The following is a 22,128-nucleotide window of genomic DNA, read 5'->3' as shown; positions in this document are numbered from 1 at the left end:
TGAAGGGAAATGCTGCAGGAGGCATGGGGAACACAGGACCCCAGGTTGATTGACTAACTCCAACCTGTAAGGCCTGGCTTTCTCCGAAGCAGTCTCCTCAGGGCCCCATGTACCTCCTTGTTCCTCAGTGTGTAGATCAGGGGGTTCAGCATTGGGGTGAACATTGTGTAGAACAGGGAGGCAATCTTGCCCTGACCCTTGGAGGGAGGCTGCAGGTACATGTAGATGGCTGGGCCATAGAAGAGAGACACCACAGCCAGGTGGGAGGTGCAGGTGCTGAAGGCTTTGTGCCTGCCCTCAGATGAGCGGATCCTCATCACAGCAGCACCAATGTAGCCGTAGGAGATCAGAATGAGGCTCACAGGCACCACCAGGAGCATCACACTTACAGAAAATAGCTCAGCTTCATTGAAGGAAGTGTCAGTGCAGGCCAACGTGAGCAAGGCAGGCACCTCGCAGAAAATGTGATCAATATGGTTCCGACCACACCGTGGCAGCTGCATAGTTAGCACTGTCTGTGCCAGTGAATTGACCAGACCACCGAACCAAGAACTGGCAGCCATGAGCAGGCAGAGGCGATGGCTCATAATTGTCATGTAGCGCAGGGGCTGGCAGATAGCAGCGTAGCGATCGAGGGCCATGACTGCCAGCAGGAGGCACTCTGTGGCACCCAGGCCAAGGGAGATGTAGAGCTGGGCCACGCAGCCACCCCAGGAGATGGACTTGTGCGTACTGAGGAAGTTCACCAGCATCTGGGGGCCAAGGCTGGTGGTGTAGCAGATGTCGAGGAAGGAGAGGTTGCTGAGGAAGAAGTACATGGGTGTGTGGAGACGGGGGTCCAGCCGGGAGATGACAATGATGGTGATGTTCCCAAGCAGTGTCATCATGTAGCTGATTAAAATGAGCACAAACAGCAGCAGCTCCAACTGTGGTTGATCGGACACCCCCAGCAGGATGAATTCCTCAGTAGTACTCTGGTTTCCTTCATGTTGATTCTCCCATGCTGCTTTGTTGTGCATCGCCTGTAGGTACAGAAATAGGAAGGCTGACAAAGACCCTTCAGGCAGGCAGGAGGTTGGTGATAACAGGGATTGGAGTGTGACTGGCAGTGTCTGGTGTGCGTGAATCCTGGAAGGCAGTGCAATTCAATGAGCTGAAAGTAGCTACACCCCCAGTGAGTGGTTCTGGAAAAGCCTGGAAGGGTAGGTTTGTTGGCATTTGTAGCACTGTTGAATCTATTACTAGGAAATGGTGGCAGGTGAAAGAGATGAAATGAACATGTCTATAATGAAGCTGTCCAACTTTTGGCTCGTGGGCTGCATGCGGCCTACAAGGGGTTAGTTTGCAGTCCCTGAGCCTGCAGCTAGTAGCAGTGCCCCCCACTGCTCTGGCTGCAACAGCAGGCTGGGCCTCCATGCTCACTTTATAGGATGGGAGAAAAGCTGAAATACAGGATTTCCCCATCAATGTCTTTGATACATATTAATTAATGATCTCCCTGGATTTGTAAATTTTTCTAAGAAGCCAGGACATGCAGGGGGAGAGAGTGGAGCAGTGCCAAGAAAGACCCTGGCTCTCATACAGCTCTTCCAAGTCAGAAAGCAAGAGTGTTTTTGGCCACTGCTGCCTGGCTGAATTTTCTCAGTTGAAGTGATGACCTTGTGAGAGGCATGAAAGAGAGGGTGAGTGACAGATAGACTTGGAATATGATCGTCTGGGCGGGTGGTTTTGTGGCTTATTCTAGGGTGAGAAGTGAAGAAACTGGAATTCTGTTCCCTTTCCTGCTGCAAACTCACTACATGATCTCTGGCCAGTCCCTCCATCTCTCTTGGCATGTCTACACGTTGATTAATGAGCCATAGTTACTACACATTAAGTTCAGTATTTGGTTATCCAAGTACTAATTCAATGCTCAGTAACTCACACAACTGCACAGTAGCACTGGCATTTTTTTATTGCTGCTTACTGTGCAGCAGCCTGATAAGACTGTACAGTAGCGTATTAGCAGGGCTTTTGCCCTGAACACACCTGCGCAGTGTTATTAGGCTACTGTGTAGTAAGCATTTCTTGTAGATGCACCCTCTGAGTATATACCTATTCTCTTTGTTTAAATATTGAATAATAACCCTTTTCCCTCTCCATTGTGCTTCTTACCTAGTTAAATCGGGGTACCTAGACTGTTAAATTTCTTTCTCTCTCCAGACCTGTCTGTGAAGCACCCTAAACAATGTGACCTTGTCTCAATTGAATTAAGGACTTTTTCTCCCTGGGTGTCTGTGCAAAGCACAGCAAACAGGGCCTGCATCTCTGCTGGGGTAGGAGCTTCCTCGCCCTATGTGTCTGTGTAGTGCTTGGCACAGAAGGATCCTAATCTCAGCTCAGACGGAGACCGTCTCTCACTGAGTGCATGCATAGACCCTGCAGTAATGGGCTACAGAGCTTCACTTGAGCCTCTGAGTCTTGTCATGGTACAGGTTCAGTGTTACCCCGCAACTGTCTGTCCTAGAGCCAGATTGTGAGGAATAAAGTAAAATTGGAGCAATGAACAGAGAAGGAGCCTGGAAAATATTCTATGCCCAGATCTGCCAACTGGATGCTGTGCAGGAAATCCTGAACCCACCTGTAATCGTACTGAGGTTCTGCACAACCAGATCAAAGGTGCCATAACATACAAGTGCACAGTTGGGACTAGCTCTTGTCTTATCCAGTAACGACACAACCTGTGCTGGACTTTTCAAGGGGCTTCAGTGATCATACTGCCCAGATCCTGCCACGTAGCAACTAGTTAGTTAATCAGTCAGTCAGTCACTCCCATTATCACAGTGTTAGCCCAAGACAGTCGGTCAGTCTTTACCTCCACTCATTCTGCTCTTCCCTGTCCTCACCCCATAGGATATGTTGAACCCTTCCCTCTGTTGCTCAGACTCACCTCCATTTCGTGTTGGTTTGATCACCCCAATCTCTCCTTCTTGGACAGTGCCCAGTAGTTCAGTTGTTGTGGGCAGACTCCAGATTGATGATCTCTGATCTCTCTCTTGCCAGGGAGATGGAAGCACCTGGTTGTGGAGCTGCAATGGCTTTGAGGCACCATAGGCAGGGTAATTCTTGCTGTCCTGCCTGGTGCAGAGGAGCAGAATTGCTTGAAGCTGGCTCTGGAGGTCCAGAGCAGCAACAGCTGCTTCACATGCCAGTGGTTTGGGGGAAGGCTCGGTCAGAGAGAAGCGCAGCCCCTCAGAACCAGCAACACCCTGTTGTGAGGTCCCCCGGTCCTGGTACCAAGGCTTGGTTTTTTGTAAGAGATCTGGAGACAATGCAGACCTTTGTGTCAGTGCACTGCTGCCAGGCAGGGGTGTCCTAAGTCTGTCTCTGCTGGAACAGCCTCCTCAGAGACCATTGACACTGGTGATGGGAGAATTAGAAATGCCAGCTGTGCCCAGGACAAAGTGTGTGTGAGAGGGAGAAATGAAGAAGGATGGAGAGAGATAAACTCAGCTGTAAGGAGACAGTGGCTGCAGCACTGCCAGGCAGGGAATACGGAGAAGGAAAAACACAGAGATGGGTGGATGTTTCTAAAAGGAGAGAGGGAGAGTGATAAAATAATAAAAAGAAAAAAAACAAAGTGACAGAAAAAGACATATTGATTGACAGATGAAGAAAGGGAGACCTGAAAAGGTGGATGGATGGGAACAAAAAGAAATGGAAAGTGAAAGAAATCTGATGTATAGATAAAAAAATGATTAAAGAAAAGGATCTAAAGGGGCCAATTAAAAGTAGAAGGATACAGTAGGAGAGAAAGAGATGGATAAGAAATTGGTTACAGGAGAGAGAATGACAAGTGAGAGGACACAAGTGTGAACAGAGAGAATTGGTTAGAGACGAGTATATATAGAGAGACAAAGTAGGGGACAAATTGGGAGATAGAAATATGCAGAAAGCTAAGAAGCATGAGTTGGAAAGGTCTGCAGGTGGGGAGTGGATGCAGGAGTGAGTGGCCCATATGTCTACAAGGCCATGTGCCCTGCTGCAGCCTAGACCTGCTGTCTTTGGGCTCACAGACCTGGTCTGTGTCCTGCAGAGACACAAGCTCAGGTCTGAAGCTCCATGTCTTTGGCTGTGCTTGCCTCCCATCTACAGCTCACAATCCCTAGCTCTAAAGGCCATGGCTGTTAAGGGGAGGGGGCAAGGGGAGGGAGGAGGAAGGGGTGGAGCAAAGCATGAATGGAAGCTGAAGCTGTGCCTGGCATTGGGCACTTGGCTGGGAGCAGGCATGGAGCCGGGGGGAGCTACATCCAAAATACAGCATGAGATTCCTGCAACAGCGGGACCCCCCGAGGGAGCACCGGGGAAGTGACCTCTCACCCTCGGGCCTTTCCCACATGTGGTCACAGCGCTGTGCGGAGCATATGGGTCCTGCCCCATCACAGGCTCCCCCTGGTTCCAGGTCTCTTTTCGCAGCTCGCAGCCCTGCCTTGTCATTTGTAAAAGCAACCCAGACCCAGCAGCATGTGGATGGCTGCCCAGACCTGTCCTTTTCAACAGAAGGGCATGGGAAAACAGTGTGGGTGACCAGAGGTCCCTTTTGTTGAGGGCACCAAATACAGTCACCGGCACAGCGGTGGCTGACCACCCATCACCATTGGCACGGAGGCATCTGGTGCTGTCCTTTGTGTTGCTGCCGCCATGGGCGTCAAGCTGCTCTGCTGTCTCTTGTCGTTACATGGCTATGAGATGAGCTGGGAAAGTTGTTAGCCTGTTTCCCTGTTCTGAGCGCAGGGCTAAAATCAATGCGTAGTGGAGCTGTGTGGAAGTGAGAGCGAGGAGCTGAGCATGGGAGGAACTGGGGACCAGAGGGTGCGGCTGAGACTCTGGACTCCGGGAATCTCCCTTGTGTGAGAGGAGAGTGGGGTGTAATGGTTAGAGCAGTGCAGCGCTGGATTTCCAGATTCCTGGACTCTTTTCATCGGCCCCAACCCGTTACCAGAATGGGAATGGTTGTCCAGGGGTGTCTGGGCCTTCTCCTCTCCATCATCCACCACATTCAACCTTGTCCTCTCATGTTTTGTGTGTTTGCCAGTGCATCTGATCCCTGGTAGAGGTCCCTTCCTCCTGGTTTCCCAGTCCTTTCTTCTGAGTCCCCCCTCTGCTCTCATTTCCTTCTGCTTCATCTCTGTATCTCTCCTGCTTCTGCCCCTTTGGTGACACCACAGGCAAACTCACAAGCAGGGGAGCCTGAAGCAAGATGGCCATGGGGTCCAGGTGCAGGCAGAGCCTGATGGCCCAGGGGCAGAAGTAGAGGGGTCTTGTGACCCAGCAAGCCCTGTACAAGCCCAAGCCTCAAGCCAAGGTGGTCATCTGGCTGTGGAAGCCTCCAGGGATGGGACCTTCTCTGAGAGGTGTTAGGACCGGAGTGCAGACGGTGGTGAGAGGACTCAGGAGGCAGCCCTGAGTGAAGCGAAGCTGGGGGCTCTGCAAGGAAGCAAGCTGAGCACCCTGGGCACTTCCTGTTTTGTTTTCCTGTCTACTTGGAGCCCACCACCTAGGGGCATGGGGAGCCCTGTGTGGGACAGTCCTTTGAACTGGGTCTGGTGCTTGTATTTTGTAGTTCTTGTTTTCTCTGGAGAGCTGGATTGTGGCTGTAGGGGAGGTGGAGAACAGTGATAGGGGGTGACTGGGGACACCCTAAACATGAAACTGCACTGAGTGGGCAGGGGATAATGAGTAGAGTAGGTGCTGTGGCCACATGAGGTCGAGCCTGGACTGTGAATCCGGGGGGTTAAAGTATGCTCTGTGACCACATGAGGTCGAGCTTCCCCTATCAGGCAGGAAGTGGCAAGGGAAAAACTGGAGCCAAAGCCCATAGCTGCCTACATAGCAGATATTGGGGGTGCTGGAACCTGAGGCCAGGAGCTGGTGTCCCTGAATAGAGAGCATTGAGCTAAAGGGCTCAGCAAGGGCTCAATTCCAGATGAAGCTGGGGGAAGGGGAGAAACCTTGGAGCAGACAAGGCCTGCCTCTTTGAAAGGGTGCCCTGCCCTCCGTGCAGTCTCCATTATTAATGTTGACTTCAAGACGTGGCAGAAGAGACTACTGAATATGGGGGAAACTGGAGGGCATAGGCACTAATAGGCCTCTAGAGGTGGGTACCCTGTAGCGGCACTTGTATGCAGCATACAGTGTGATAAATATATGTACATTAATGTTGGCCTGTAAAAAGATTGGGACTGGCCTGTGGTAGCACAGGTGATAAGCTGCATGCAGTTTGGCACAGTGTGTGCTGCTTTGTTATCCTGTGTTGTAGTGCTGCCCTGCTCTTCAGCACCTCACCTCCACAGCCCTCCTCTCTACTCCCCCTCTTCTCCTGGAGCAGGTGCCTACCATCACCAACAAATTCAGCCCCGTGCCTTTACACCCCGGGTGTCAGGGTTAGGAATCAGGTGCTTGTGCCATGAAGGATGGAGGTGATGGTGGCATCACCCAGCTTGGAAACTGAGGAGGGGAGTAGCAGCCCATGGCATCCTGCTGCACTAAACTGGTTGCGGACCCATGGTTAAGTAGGATATGTGCTGCACTAGCTGGCCAATCAATCAACTTACAGCAAAGCTTGTTTAATTCTTGGATTCTGGCCACTGATCGGTTGTCCAGAAGTAGTGAGTAATAAAGTAAGTGGCCAATGCTATACTGTTGTATGAAGTGGGTAGCTGTCCATTTGGCCAGAGAATGTGCATAAGGAAGGGTGTGGAGTACTGGGCTAGGTGGCCAGTGATATCTTGCAAACATTTTGGATGCCCTAAACCTGTCTGGTGCCTGAGCTGCAACAAAGAGATAGAGCAAATTAGGTTAGCTGGCTCGTGAGACTTTGGCTAAGGTGGGAGGTCAAGCATTGATCCGAGTATGCCGGTGCTCTGGCCTGGGCTGGATTTTTCTTTCTCCCTGTTTCCAGCCCTGTCAGGAAAGCCCTGGGCTGTGTGTGACATGCCCCTGAGTGACTCCATGCTGGGCCCTCCCTCACCTGACTTGAACAAAGGAGATTTTGGTGGATGCCTTGCACAAGCAGGCCCAGCAGATGTGAGCCTGAATTGGAGGTGCTGATACCCCTGATTCCTCATTAGGCTGCTGTTGGTGGGCATTGTAAGCATCTTGGCACCTGCTGTGCCTGGAGAGAACCGAGGAAATACCTGGGTCTTATTAAATACATGTCCTGTTTGTGCTGCAGCCTCTGAGGAGCCCCATGGAAAGTGCAGGCAGATCATTGTAAAGTTTGTGTGCGCAGTTCAGAAATGAACTGAAGTGAATCCAGAAGGAACCCAACTGAATGTGAATTCAAGTCTCAGGAGAGGAGGCGGGCTTGGAGAAATGAACAGGAATATAGAGGTAGGCAATTATTTTGGGTAGAGGGCTGGTTATTGAGTTTTGGCAAGCCATCAAGGGCTGCATGACAGGCAGCCAAGAGCAGATAACTATTCATTTTCTAAATTTTTTTAGGGGCTTCGCGGGCCAGTTGGAATGACTTGGTGGGCCGCATCTGGCCCACGGGCCGCATTTTGCCCACCCCTGCCCTAGTGGATGTGGCCAGGATCCTTTTAGTCCAGTGTTCAGTAGGGCACCCCCACCCCTCAACTTCAGAGCAACATACCTGGTGGACAGGTGTGGTTCATTCTGCTTTTAGGAGGAGTTTCTTATTTATTCATGCAAATCAGTAATTTATATATGAATTAGGGAATGCTACTGCACACAAATGAACCATTTCATGCTGCCCCATGTATCTTACCGTCAGTCATCCAAATCTTGATCCAGTGTCACCCTTTTGGAAGAAATTGGAGATATTGCCTCAGTCATCCCACTGTTGACTCAGAGTTACCCTGCCAAAGTAATTAAGAGAAATTTTCTTCTCCCTTCAAGAAGAGTGACCCCACTGAAGTCACAGATGTTGATTCCTGCCTCATAAACATCCCTGGTACCAACCAAGGGTGACCACGGTGATTCTTCCATGGCTAAGCATGGAGCAGCAGGGGATCTAAGGACCCAGGGAATGGATGCAGGAACAGGGCAGGAAGAAGTAAGGAGCCAGCAGGGATATTGTGAGCTGGAGGACAGGGGTGTGGTGAGACATGAGGGAGGCTGTCTCCCAGGTTAGGCCTGGGACTGGGGGAGCAAAGCAAGAGACAACAAAAGTTATAATTGATTTAAGTCCCATGGTTTTTGCCAAACTCAATACTGTGTCTACTTGATTTTCAGTATGACCTGGGCACTCTCTCTGTTTGACCACTTTGAATCATCAAACATGTGCATCTATGGGACCACTGCAGTGCTTCTTGAGTAGGCATCTTTCCATTTTTAGATAAATTCTGAAGGCAGAGCAATTACAGAATAAATGAGAGACTGGTTTGTTGCCTTTTTATTTGGGCAGCTGACGGGGGTGTTTCTAGTCCTCCATAAGAACAGAAACAGGGGATGGGGAACAGATCGAGAGAGGTGTCCTATATTGCCTCCAGTTCCACTTAGTCCCTCTTGCACAGTTGAAGTCTACATGTCCCCACAAGTGACTGGGATTTTAAACTATGGGGTGTGTTGACACTGGATTTTAGGAACACAGCTCCTATATCTTTCTTCCGGGCGAGCACAACCCTCAGACCGACCACAACACCTGCCAGTTGATAATAGGTGAGTTTATTGATATCCAGTAAGAACAGAAAAGCAACAACTCAAACAATCAAGCAATTCTCTATCCACCAGTTGTAGAGATGTCATCAAAGTACGTCTGGTCAGGACGCAGGCTCCAATCTGAGGCACTTTCTCTTAGGTGTCAGTAGCCTGAAAGTGGGATACCGAGGCCCACAGCCCCCCTCCAGTGGGGTGCATGAGATGGGTGGCTGGTATGCCCTCGGTCCATGCTGACCTCAGGGACCCTTCCTGGAGGACGGGGATGGGGACCCCTTTCAGGGAGGAGAAGGAGGAGAAACGGGAAGGGATGAGAAAGAACAGGGAGGGACCCTTTGTTAATCTAGAGTCTCTGCTTATGTATTCTCCTTCCCCCTTGATGACTCTTCATCTGTGGCTATCTCTGGTTGGCTGTCTCTCTGTGGTGACACATCCACATAGTCTTCTGGGCCTACTCCTAATTTGGTCTTTTCTCCAAAACCGGGACTCAGGCCCCCTGCTTTCTGGGACCTTGTAGCTGGTGTCCCTTACCTTGTGTTATGGGACAGTATGGTACATACTACTTTGGTTCCCAGGCTGTGTCTCCTTGTTGTGTTAGAAAACCTGTCTGCCTTGAAAGCTGTGATCTCGTGTTATGGCATGGCCCGCTCAGTTCTCAGGCCGTGTCCATCCATTGGCCTTGTTGTGCTAGACAGCCTGTCTGTTTTCAGGGCCATGAGAAGCTGCGTGTGTCTCCCATGCTCTTTAGAAATCCATTTAACCCCTGCTGCCCATCTTGAACCCTTATAATACATATAAATACTTATAAGCAAATTTCCAAAAACACAGACCTTTAATACCATTTTTAAGCCAACAGGGTGGGGCTAGGAATATTACGGCTGCACTAGGAACAACAGAATGAGCTCAACACAGACAGAGGTAAGTGGAATAGACTGCCTGGAAAACTTGTGGGATCTCCTTCTTCGGAGGTTTTGACTCAGAGGCTGGATAAGTATAATTAGACAGGGATGATTAAGAAGTAGCAGTCATGCATTCATGCAGGTGGTTGGACCAGATGACCTTGGATAATGGTGACATCCCTTCCAACTTAGACAAACTCTAGACAAATTACAGAGGTGGGCAGATGAGAATAGGATGGAATTCACCGCAGACAAGTGCAAGGGGCTGCATCTAGGGAGAAGGAACCAGCAACACACCCATAGGCTGGGGAACACCCTTCTTGTCAAAACGGTGGCAAAAAGAGATCTTGGAGTCATTGCGTTATTGGGAACACAGTAGATGTGCTTCATGTAGACACAGCTTTGGGTTCCAGGACTCTTGCAACCCTCCCTTCTGTGTAAGCCAACTACAGCTGGAGGAGCAGAGGAGCTTCTCAGCTCTGCCTACTTCACATTCAGGACAGGTTACAGGGCAGATGTGGCTTCAGATCCTCCTGAGCCTGTAGTGAGGCCTCATTCTTACAATGCAAATGCCCTTCTTACTGGTTACAAAACGTCAGGTGGAAAATGCAGGGTCAAATAAGATCATCCTGTGGCATGTGGTAGCTGGCTCTGGATAGGTTAATAATAGCCTGCATGCTATAGCAGTCTCAGCAGCCTAAAAACACATCTCTCAGGCTGAAGTAGAATTCCCACCGTGTGGTGAGAGGCCTGGTGTGAGGTCGTGCCACATCTGGACATAGTCATTGTCACAGGTACCATCCCCAGTGGTCACCATGGAGCCCCTGAAGGCTGACAATATTTCCCTTTACCATGTTCTGTGGGCAGTTTGCCTTTCTTCCCTGCCATGCCTTGATGTAAAATGGTTATTTAAGATGTAGGAGGCTGCCCTCATCTTAATTTAATGACCTCCTGGTGTTTGTGGTCTGTATTTCATGGGCTAATTGCATGATTCCAAGCTGTCCCTACTGCATGTCCCAAGCCACACAGGTGTCATCCTCATGGCTGTTTTCTCATTACACAAACAGCCCTCCCCTGGGCCCTCAGAGCTCTTCGTCTTTCTGTCAGCTCCTCGCTGGGCCCTCAGAGCCCTCAGTCTCCCACTCAGTCCCTCTCTGAGCTCCCAGACCCCGCGGTCTCTCCCTGAATACTTCTGGTCCCACTTTCCTGTTCTCTCTCTGGGACTCCGGACACCTCTGATCCCACTCTTTTCCTGCTGCCACTGGACCCTTTTGGTCCCACTTCTGGTTCCCCTTCCTCTAAGCTCCAGCTCTCTCTGTGGGCTTGCTCTCAGCCTCAGGTCCTGTTCTCCTTGCTGTGTCCACTCTCACCCTCAGGGCTGCTGTTCTCACTTTCTCCTTTGGACCCTGCATAACAAGGGTGGCACCACCATAGCCGGATCACAGTCTCCTTGATCCTGTTGCTTTCAGGTTGTGGTCACACATGGACCTTCAGCCTATCCATTTCAAGGCCCTGGTCCTGCCTCAGGCCAGTTAAGATCTCCAGGCTCCCCCAGGTCCAGCAGTCTCTGCAGTGGTCTCTCCTCAACCTCCTGGCCCTAGCTCTCTCATTCCCTGATCCCGCTGGACCACCCCCCCACAGACCCTTCAATAGTTCCCTTACACTTAGCTCTGCTCTTTGGGCCCAAGGAAACTCATCAGGACACTCGGCATGTCTCTGTCCCCTGGATCCCTCGTCAGGCCTGATGCTCATGGATTCTTTCTAGGCCCCAGACCCTTCATCAGGTCCTACATACTTGGCCCCTTTCTCTGGGCACACCCAGACCCTACAATGTGTCCCTTTCACTTGGCCCTCTAGCCTCACCCAGACTCCACAATAGGCGCCATACATTTAGCTCCTTTCTCTGGGCTCACCCAGGGCCCTTCCTGAGTCTCTAGGAACCTCCTCCACCCCTTTAGTTCCCAAACCTGCAGACTACCTCAAATATTCCCCTCCTTCTGGAGCTGCAGCCCTTCTCAGGGCCTGGGCTTATATCTGCCTTCATCCCAGCTCTCCTTCTGGGTCAGATGAATCCCTCACATCAGCCCTGGTCACCCCCTGCTGACTCCCTGGGTTAGATTATCCCATAATTAGCTCTGGGCCCACATGCAGCCAGGTACTCCGGCTGCATCTCCCCTTAAACTGGCAGGCACCCTATGCAGCCTGCCAGAGTCACATGAGAAGGAGAACAGGCTTGTGGTCACAATGCCTTATTATCATGGGGGCAGAAACAATGGGCAGTTTTACACATTCATGTGCCACAATAGCAGCTACTTTGAAAAGTGCCCAGTGCTGGGGCATGTGCACGTGCATAAACAGTGAAGTGAGTGTCAGCACACAGAAAAGGGTGGTGGTGAGCCTTTGAACTAAAACACGTCACAGGTGTTTTATACAAACGTATGTGACACAACTCCGGGTCTGTCAGCTTGCATGCAGGGCAGACTTGATTAACCAAGTCTGCTCTAACATACTGGATTTCTGAAGCATAGGAGTAGACAAAAGTATGTGTATCAATGCCCTTTGTTTTTAGATGAAAAACAAACATTTTGATAATTTTCTTATTTCATATAATGGGTCACAGGACATAGAAGAAACTTGAAGGATTGAAGAAATTAAAAAGGAATGGGATATTTTGGGGCTAGAAATGGAAGGAAGGGAAATGCTTCACACGGTATAGGGAACAGAGGGTTACAGGTCGATTGACTAACCCCATCCTATAAGGCCTGACTTTCTCCAAAGCAGTCTCCTCAGGGCTCCATGTACCTCCTTGTTCCTCAGTGTGTAGATCAGGGGGTTCAGCATTGGGGTGACCATTGTGTAGAACAGGGAGACAATCTTGCCCTGACCCTTGGAGGGAGTCTGCAGGTACATGTAGATGGCCGTGCCATAGAAGAGCGACACCACAGCCAGGTGGGAGGTGCAGGTGTTGAAGGCCTTGCGCCTGGCCTCAGCCGAGCCAATCCTTATCACAGCAGCACCAATGTAGCTGTAGGAGACCAGGATGAGGCTCACAGGCATCACCAGGAAGATCAAACTGAGAGAGAATTGCTCAGCCTCAATAATAGAAGTGTCAGCACAGACCAGCTTGAGCAGGGCGGGCAACTCGCAGAAGATGTGATCAATATGGTTCCGACCACACCGTGGCAGCTGTATAGTTAGCACTGTCTGTGCCAGTGAATTGACCAGACCACCAAGCCAGGAACTAGCAGCCATGAGCAGGCAGCGGTGATGGCTGATAATTGTCACGTAGCGCAGGGGCTGGCAGACAGCAGCGTAGCGATCATAGGCCATGACTGCCAGCAAAAGGCACTCTGTGGAACCCAGGCCAAGGGAGATGTAGAGCTGGGCCACACAGCCACCCCAGGAGATGGCCTTGCGTGCACTGAGGAAGTTCACCAGCATCTGGGGGCCAACGCTGGTGGTGTAGCAGATGTCGAGGAAGGAGAGGTTGCTGAGGAAGAAGTACATGGGAGTGTGGAGACGGGGGTCCAGCCGGGAGACGACAATGATGGTGACATTCCCAAGCAGTGTCATCATGTAACCGATGAAAAGAAGCACAAACAGCAGCAGCTCCAACTGTGGTTGATCAGACATCCCCAGCAGGATGAATTCCTCGGTAGTACTCTGGTTTTCTTTGTGCTGATTCCCCCATGCTGCTTTACTGTACATCACCTGTAGGTACAGAAATAGGAAGGGTGACAAAGACCCTTCAGCCAGGCAGGAGGTTGGTGATAACAGGGATTGGATAGTGACTGGCAATTTCTAGTGTGTGTGAATCCAGGGGGGGTGTGCAGCTCACTGAGCATAGAGTAGCTACACTGCCACTGAGTAGATCTGGAAAAGGCTGGAGGGGTGGGTTTGTGAGCGTTGGTAGGTACAATCCATGACTAGAAAATGGTAGCAAGTACAGGAAATGATGTGACAATGTCTACAATAGGACTGTCCAAATTTTGGTTTATGGGCTACATGTGCCCTACAGGGGGTTAGTTTGTAGGCCCTGAGCCCTCAGGAACAACCAACTTCCCCCTTTCTTCTGGCTGCAGTAGCAACTGGGGCCTTCATGCTACCTGTAGGACCTGTGGTTTCTGCTTCCTGCCCCCGTCCTGGGAGACAGGTGGTGCAGAAGGACAGTCCCAGGTGCTGAGCACGGGAAACTGGCGCTGCCTTAGTCAGGCCCCTCCCAGCAACCATGCACTGACCGGGTAGCGGGGGAGGTCCCCTGTGAACAATCTCACTGACGGGGGACTTCTCCCTCAGCTGATCTCTCTCCACTCCTCAGATGGCGCTTGTACTGGCATTCCTACCTGCCCCCCGCCCGTTGCCTAAGCAGCAAGTGTGGCCAGTCAGGGGGTGCACCAGTGCTCTCAGGGGATGCATGTGCACCCCCGTGCACCTCCTACATGTTGCCACTGGTGCCAAGGTCAGGTTGGGAGGCACCGAGCCCCAACCGCTTAAGAAGCTGGACAACCCAGGTGTTAGACATGCTTGTTGGTAGATTAGTACCTGGACACGCTCTTAGTTGAGAGCCTTTTTACTCAAAGGACCAGTTCCCAGTAATACAGAATATGCCTTGTAGGTGATCCAGTCCTTACCTTTTTCGTGTCCTTATGACAAGATACTTAACGGAATGCACAGAATAGCTGGAACCTGACAGGGCTGCACAGCGAGCGCCTCCGCTTTGGCCTCAAAGTTTGCAAGTTCTGGGCTGTCAACCACGTGCCCTGCCACCAACACCACCCCAGATTCCTTTGAGCCAGTGATCTACAGCAGATGTTCTTTCATTCTAGTAGAACAGTCTGGATTTATAGTTTCATAGTTGGTCGGGTCAGAAGGGACCTGAGCAGATCATCAAGTCTGACCCCCTGCCACGGGCAGGAAAGAGTGCTTTGGTCAAACAACCTGGCAAGGTGATTATCAAGCCTCCTTTTGAAGACCCCCAGGGTAGGAGCAAGCACCACTTCCCTTGGAAGTTGGTTCCAGATCCTAGCCGCCCTGACTGTGAAGTAGTGCTTCCTGATGTCCAGCCTGAACCTACTCTCAGTCAACTTACGGCCGTTATTCCTAGTGACTCCTGGTAGTGCTCAGGGGGACAGGGTCTGTCGTGTTCCCTGGTGGTCCCCCTTGGTAAGTTTATAGAAGGCCACCAGATCCCCTCTCAGCCTCCTCTTGTAGAGACTGAACAGGTTCAGGTCCCATAGCCTCCCCTCATAGGGCCTGCTCTGCTGCCCCCTGACCATGCGAGTGGCCCTCCTCTGGACCCTCTCCATGTTGTCCACATCCCTTCTGAAGTGCGGTGCCCAGAACTGGACACGGTACTCCAGTACTGGCCTGACCAGTGTTGCACAGAGGGGGAGGATCACTTCCTTGGTCTTGCTCGTGATGCATCTGTGGATGTATGACAAGGTGAGGTTGGCCCTACTGACTGCATCCTCATATTGTTGGCCCATGTTTATCTTGGAATCAATAATGACTCCAAGATCCTTTTCTGCCTCTGCACTGATGAGAAGGGAGTTCCCCAGCCTGTAGGTCTGCTGCTGGTTCTTCCTCCCCTGGTGCAGTACCTTGCACTTGTCAGTACTGAAACCCATCCTGTTCTCATCCGCCCGCCCCTGTAACCTGTCCAGATCTAGTTGCAGCCTGTCCCTCCATTCTAACACGCCCACTTCTCCCCACATCTTAGTGTCATCTGCGAACTTAAACAAGGTGCTTTTTACCCCATCGTCCAAGTTGCTGATGAAGATGTTGAACAATGCTGGCCCAAGGACTGAGCCCTAGGGAACCCCACTGCCCACATCCCTCCAGGTCAAAAGTGACCCATCCACCACTTCTCTGGGTGCAGCACTGCAGCCAATTTGCGACCCATCTGACTGTGTAAGCATCGACACCACAGTCGCCTAATTTTTTGATGAGAATGGGGTGAGAGACAGTGTCAAAAGTCTTCCTACAGTCCAGAAAGACTATGTCCACTGTGACACCTGCGTCCAAGGATTTTGGGAACTGCTCGTAGAAAGCCACCAGGTTGGTTTGACAGGACCTGCCTCTAATGAGCCCATGTTGGTTGCCCCTAAGCATAATCTCCCCTGCTGGTCCCTTGCAGATGTGTTTTTGGATACTTTTCTCAAAGAGCTTCCCCAGGACTGAGGTAAGACTAACAAGCCTATAGTTTCCTGGGGCTTCTTCCTCCCTTTTTTGAAAATGGGGACTACATTGGCCCTTTTCCAATCCTCTGGCACCTCACCAGAGTACCACGAGTGCTCGTAAAGCTGTGCCAAGGGTCCTGCAATGACCTCTGCCCATTCCCTCAGCGCTCTGGGGTGGAGATCATCTGGACCTGCTGATTTGAAGATGTCCAGCCCCACCAGAAGTTCCCTGCCCCGGCTATGCCTTTCCTGAGTTCATCCGGGATCCCAGAGAGGGGGATGTCCCAGTCCCTGCTCAGAAATATGGAGGTAAAGAATTTGTTAAAGAGGTCAGCTTTATCATCTGGTGCAACCACCAGATTGCCTAGCGTGTCCTGCAGAGGTCCCACATTACCCGGTGCCTTCTTTTTACTCCCTATGTATTTAAAAAAGGACTTCTTGTTATCTTTGATCCGGGCCGCTAGTCCCAGTTCCATCTCCGCCTTGGCCTTCCTAACAGCCCCGCTACAGTCTCGAGCAATGGAGGTATAATCCTCCTTGGTGATGGCCCCTCCCTTCCATCACGTGTATGCCTCCTTTTTAGCTTTCAAAGGATCCTGAATGCCTTTGGGGAGCCGTGGGGGCTTTCAAACCTAGAAATAAAGCAAATGCAAAAAAGAAGCACAGCCTTATGTCATGTTACTATATTGGTAAAGGTTTGTGGTGGAGGGTACTAATTTGTCAGATGCCAGTTAGACTATAGGAAACTGGATTGAAAATGGACAGAGGTGATGGGTTATCCACAATCTTTTGTTACAGTTGTACCCCAGCACATGTGGGTATTAACTATGAGGACCTTACAAATTATAGAGGTCAAACAGGGAGAATGGAGCTGCAGCTGGTATGTATGAGAAGTTAGGAGCTGCAGAAGCTAATGCAACTGAACCTAGCACTTGAAGTATATTCCATTTCTGCGCGAAAGTGCATCACCTCTCTGGCTAGGCTTCCTGGGCAAGTAGTGTTATTAAGGGACCTTCTGAGAGATGGGAATAGACCATAAACTGCTGTGGCCCTGCCAGGCTTGATCTGACCAGGAAAGCAAGGAGTGCGCAGGTCAAAGAACCTGGAGCAGAGATTGCGTCTATAGAATTGCATTGGTAAAAGCAGTGTCCACCTGCATCCTTCTAGTTCTAAAGAATCCCGGTAGACCTTTAACCTAATTATGAATCACTCTACACCTAGATATATGGTGCTATTCTTTATTTGTTAGCAATATTCATATTTTGGGAATGTCAATAAAGTTTGCTTTTGTCTTTGCGCCATTGGAGGACTCATTCTGCTAAGAACAGGGGCTGCCTAAACATAACCCTCAGACCCCTACATTTCCTTCAGTGGTCAACAGCTATCGCTGTGCCAGAATGTGATCTAGCACTCGTCACGTTCTTGCTCAGCCCATTCTACTCAGTTCCAGCTTTTCCTTTTCTCCATCTTCACATGCTGTCTCATTCCTCTTTCCCCAATCTCTTCTATAACATCATAACCATACCAAACTAGCAAATGAGACAAAGAGTCTCACAGATATACTAAACTCCTAGAAGACAGCATAGGGACCTCCTGAGGGTTTTACAGTCCCAGACAGACACTTGAAGTACACACAGGAAGGGAGCAGAGGAGGGGAGGAGAAATCGAAGTGAGAACACAGGTAGGCAGAAAGATTAGATGAGGATTGTCCAGCTACTGCATGATTTCTCTGTTCTTTTGAATTTGGCATTAAGCAAGAAAAAATGAAGACAAGAATGGGAGAAAATCTGAAATTCAGAATTTCCCCATCAACGTCTTTTATAGGTGTTAATTTATGAACTCCCTGGATTACTTGTAAATCTTTCTAAGAAGCCAGAGCATGCAGGGGGAGAGAGTGGAGCAGTGCCAAGAAAGACCCTCACTCTCACGCAGCTCTTCCAAGCCAGAAAGCAAGAGTGGTTTTGGCCACTGCTGCCTGGCTGAATTTTCTGTGACTCTCTCCAGTAAAAACACAATCTGTGCTGGGCTTTTTAAAGGGCTTTAGTGATCATACTGCTCAGATTCTGCCACACAGCTCCTACTTAGTCTATCAGTCAGGTATACAGTCATGAACACAATTTGTTCAATATTAGCCCAAGGCAGTCAGTCAGTCTTTCCTACTAGTCATTCTGCTCTTCCTTCCCCTCACCCAAAAGGCTATGTTGAACCCTTCCCTCTGTTGCTCAGACTCACCTCCATTTCATGCTGGTTCCAATTGCCTCAATCTCTCCTTTCTGGCCAGTGCCCAATAGTTCTGTATTTACGTGCGGCTCCCAGCTCCATGATCTCTGAACTCCTGCTTGCAAGGGAGATGAATTCTGCTGAGGAGCAGAATTGCTTGAAGCTGGCTCTGCAAGTCCAGAGCAACAAGGGCTTCTTCACATCCCAGTGGGTAGGTGGTTTGGGGGAAGGCTCGGTCAGAAAGAAGCACAGCCCCTCAGACCAGCATCACCCAGGTGTGTGGTCCCCCAGCCCCAGTGCCAAGGCTTGGTTTTGAGTAAGGGACCTGGAGACTATGCATACCTGTGTGTCAGTGCACTGCTGCCAGGCACGGGCGTCCTAGGACTGAGTTCATTGGATCAGCCTCCTCAGAGTCCACTGACATTGTTGATGGGAGATTTAGAAATGCCAGCCAAGCACAGGGCAAAGTGCATGTGAGAGAGGGATAGATGAAGAAGATTGGAGAAAAACAACGTTAACTGTAAGGGGGCAATGGCTGGATAGCTGCCAGTCAGAGAATACAGAGGAGAAACACAGAGATGGATGGATATTTATAAAAGCAGAGAGGGAGAGTGATAAAATCAAAAAAGGAGAAAAAAAACAGTGAGAGAGAAAAAGGCATATCAATTGAAAGATAAAGAATGGGAGAACTAAAAAGGTGGGTAGATGGGAACAAAAACAATAGGAAAGAGAAATTAATCTGTTGTATAGGTGACAAATGAATCCAGAAAAGGAGCTAAAGGGGACAAAGAAAAGTAGAAGGATACAGTAGGAGAGAAAGAACAGGAAAAGAAATTGGTTACAGGAGAGAGAATGAGAAGTTGGAGGACACAAATGGGAACAGAGAGAAAAGGATGGAGAGGAGTATAGAGAGAGGGAGAGGAGAGAGACAGAAAGTAGGAGAAAAATTGGGAGATAGAAATATGTAAAGAGCTAAGGAGCCTTGAGTTGGAAAGCTCTGCAAACGGGGAGTGAGTGCAGGAGTGAGTGGCTCATCTGCCTGCTAGGCTGTGTGCCCTGTCGCAGCCTAGACCATTTCTAAATGTGGGCTCACAGACCTGCTCTCTGTCCTGCAGAGACACGAGCTCAGCTCTGAAGCCCCGTGTCTTTGTCTGTGCTTGGCTCCCACCCACAGCTCACGATCCCTCTCCGCAGGTCTAAAGGCAATGGCCGTTGGGAGGGAATGGGGGGAAGGAGGAGGGAGAGGGTGGAGCAGAGCGTGAATGCAATTTGTAGCTTTGAGTGGGGTTGGGCACTTGGCTGGGAGCAGGCATAGAGCCCGGGGGAGCTGCATCCCAAATACAGCATGAGACTCCTGCAACTGCGGGACCCCCCGAGGGAGCGCCAGGGAAGTGACCTCACACCCACGGGCCTTTCCCACATCTGGTCACAGAGCTGTGCGGAGCACATGGGTCCTGCCCCACCACAGGCTCCCCCCTGGCTCCAGGTCTCATTTCCCAGCCCACAGCCCTGCCCTGGTGCTTGTAAAAGCAACCCAGGCCGCGCAGCACGTGGAGAGCTGCCCAACCCTCTCCTTTTCAACACTATGGGGTTGGGAAAACAGTGTGGGTGACCAGAGTCCCCTTTTGTTGATGGCACCAAATACTGCCACCGACACAGTGGTGGCTGACCACACACCACCACTGGCATGGTGGCACCAGGCACTGTCCTTTGTGTTGCTGCCACCATGGGCGTCAAGCTGCTCTGCTGTGTCTCTTGTCCTTACATGGCTATGAGATGAGCTGGGGAAGTCGTTAGCCTGTTTCCCTGTTCTGAGCGCAGGGCTAAAATCAATGCGTAGTGGAGCTGTGTGGAAGTGAGAGCGAGGAGCTGAGCATGGGAGGAACTGGGGACCAGAGGGTGCGGCTGAGACTCTGGACTCCGGGAATCTCCCTTGTGTGAGAGGAGAGTGGGGTGTAATGGTTAGAGCAGTGCAGCACTGGATTTCCAGTTTCCTGGACTTTTTTCATCAGACCCTACCCATTACCAGAATGGGAATGGTTGTCCAGGGGTGTCCAGGCCTTCTCCCCTCCATCACCCACCTCATTCAACCTTATCCTCAATTACCTTTTGTGTGTTTGCCAGTACATACGATTCGTGGTAGTGGTCCCTTCCCCCTGGTTTCCCAGTCCTTTCTTCTGAGTCCCCCCTCTGCTCTCACTTCCTTCTGCTTCATCTCTGTATCTCTCCTGCTTCTGCCCCTTTGGTGACACCACAGGCAAACTCACAAGCAGGGGATCCTGAAGCAAGATGGCCATGGGGTCCAGGTGCAGGCAGAGCCTGATGGCCCAGGGGCAGAAGTAGAGGTGCTGTGTGACTCAGCAAGCTCTGTACAAAGCCCCTAGCTACCTACATAAGAGATATTGCGGGTGCTGAAACCTGTGGTCATGGGCTGTGCTCAGAGCTGAGCCAGGATCTGGTGGCCCTGAATAGAGAGCCCTTAGTGGGAGGGCTCAGCAAGAGAAACATTGAGATGACCTTGAAGCAGACAAGACCCATCTCTTTGAAAGTGTGTCTTGCCCTGGGTGCAGCCTCCATTATTAATTTTGATCTCAAGACGTGGCAGAAGAGACTACAGAATATGGGGGAGACTGGAGGGCATAGGCACTAATAGGCCTCTAGAGGTGGGTACCCTGTAGTGGCACTTGTAGCCAGCATACACTGCGATCAATGTGTACGTTAATGTTGGCCTGTAAAATGATTGAGACCAGCCTGCAGTAGTGTAGCAAAATCCCCCTTTTCCTCTTGCCTGCATTTGCTCTCCCCTCTTTGGATATGTTTCTCTTTTTCTACCTTTTCTTCCTTCCTCTCTCTTTCACTTTAAGATAAGGAATTGTGTTTTAAAGTTTGTATGTGTGCATTTTGTATCTCCCCTTGTAGTTTGGTATTTTTATCTATTTGTGTGCCATGGCATTTGTAGCTTATATTTTATACTCCTCACCTTTCATCTTTCAACTGAATGTGTTTAGTTTCATACGTAAGTTATACATTGTAACAATGTTAATAAGGGCAGGAATCAAACTGTCCTTCCCTGTATCAGGCTGGCCCCTGAAAGAGCGAGCAAATCAGTGATTGAATGTGTAACAAGGTAGCACACAGCAATTAACACATGGAAGCTGCAGATCAGCCAACGGAAGAACTCAATAGAACACAATGTAACTGTGACAGAAATGCCACCATCTGTGCCCCTCTCCAGAGACCTGTCTCTGCCAGCCTGAGAGGCTGCTGTTGAATCCCTCAGGGCAGGGATCTCCCTCCTTGTCTGCATGACAAAAGCCTGGTGCCTGAATGCTCTGGTCACCTGGGCAGGGGGGAAAGGCCCGGCCCTGCGCACGGGCCCAGGTAGCCAGGGATGCTTGGTAGATTGGTCGGCTTCTGGCCAGTATTGGCAGCTTCGATTGGACCGGGCTGCTGAGGTCAGAGAGGATTTTAAGGGCCCGGTCCAGGAAGAAGGCAGCCATTAGCCATGCGGTCATCCAGGTGAATCTGAACCTGGCTCTCTCCTCATCACCGCATGCTCCAAGAGCGACCTGCCTCCAGAGGAAACTCCAACCACCTCTGGATGATGCGAGTGAGTAAGCTACTTGAGATCCGATTAGATATTTAGCTTACAGTAATTCAGATGCGTGTTTAAACAGGTACCTCAGCCATGCTGGTTTGCTCTATGGGATTCCTCTGATATTCCTCTGATATTGTTCTACTTTTTACCCTGTTTCCGCCCTACCCCCTGTAATCAATAAAGTTCTCCTTGTGACCGGTGTGGGAGACTTATTGAGGGGTGGGTCTAAATTATGCCGAGGAGGCCCCTTAGGTCTGTGGACTAAGGGAGACTTTCCTAATAAGCCCCTGACTTGGGAAGTGCCCCAAGTGCTGGTATTGGGTCTAGTACCCATTGGACGATCAGGCCTGTGTTCTCCAAGGTGCGCAGAGCCAGAATTGAGTCCAGAGCCTTGGATGGTGGCAGCGGGACCCCAGGCTAGCGGGTGTGCTCCAGGGAAGGGGTCGGCCGGACGGGAGGCACCCCAAGGGAGGCACTCAGAGCCTGGAAGGTGGGCGGGCGGGCGCAGGGAGGTGGGCGGCTCAGCGCAGGAGCCCCCCCTACTGGCCCGCCACAGTAACAACCGGGAAATCTC

The 22,128-nt window shown here is 50.7% G+C and overlaps 1 protein-coding gene across 1 annotated transcript; it reads right to left on the bottom strand.

The window, feature by feature from the left end:
- On the bottom strand, positions 1-13,265 carry LOC132243690 (olfactory receptor 2G3-like). Its single transcript, XM_059714082.1, has 2 exons — positions 12,651-13,265; positions 1-995 (listed from the first exon to the last, which is right to left on the bottom strand). Exons 1-2 carry the CDS (start codon positions 13,263-13,265, stop codon positions 54-56), a joined length of 1,557 nt encoding a protein of 518 aa, XP_059570065.1. The 3' UTR covers positions 1-53.
- Positions 13,266-22,128: the final 8,863 nt, after the last annotated feature.

The sequence above is a fragment of the Alligator mississippiensis genome, chromosome 11 (assembly GCF_030867095.1).
Source record: "Alligator mississippiensis isolate rAllMis1 chromosome 11, rAllMis1, whole genome shotgun sequence".
Classification (NCBI taxonomy): Eukaryota; Metazoa; Chordata; order Crocodylia; family Alligatoridae; genus Alligator; species Alligator mississippiensis.
Note: the sequence above shows the minus strand (reverse complement) of the source record. Positions and strands in the feature narration are given on the sequence as shown.

Bases quoted from the DNA above. Each gene is read 5' to 3' on its own strand.
- LOC132243690 (XM_059714082.1), bottom strand. From the start codon at position 13,265: ATGTACAGTAAAGCAGCATGGGGGAATCAGCACAAAGAAAACCAGAGT. The intron at 996-12,650 runs GCTGAGCAATTC...GCAGCATGGGAG, and splicing joins CTGACACTTCTATTATTGAG to AATCAACATGAAGGAAACCA.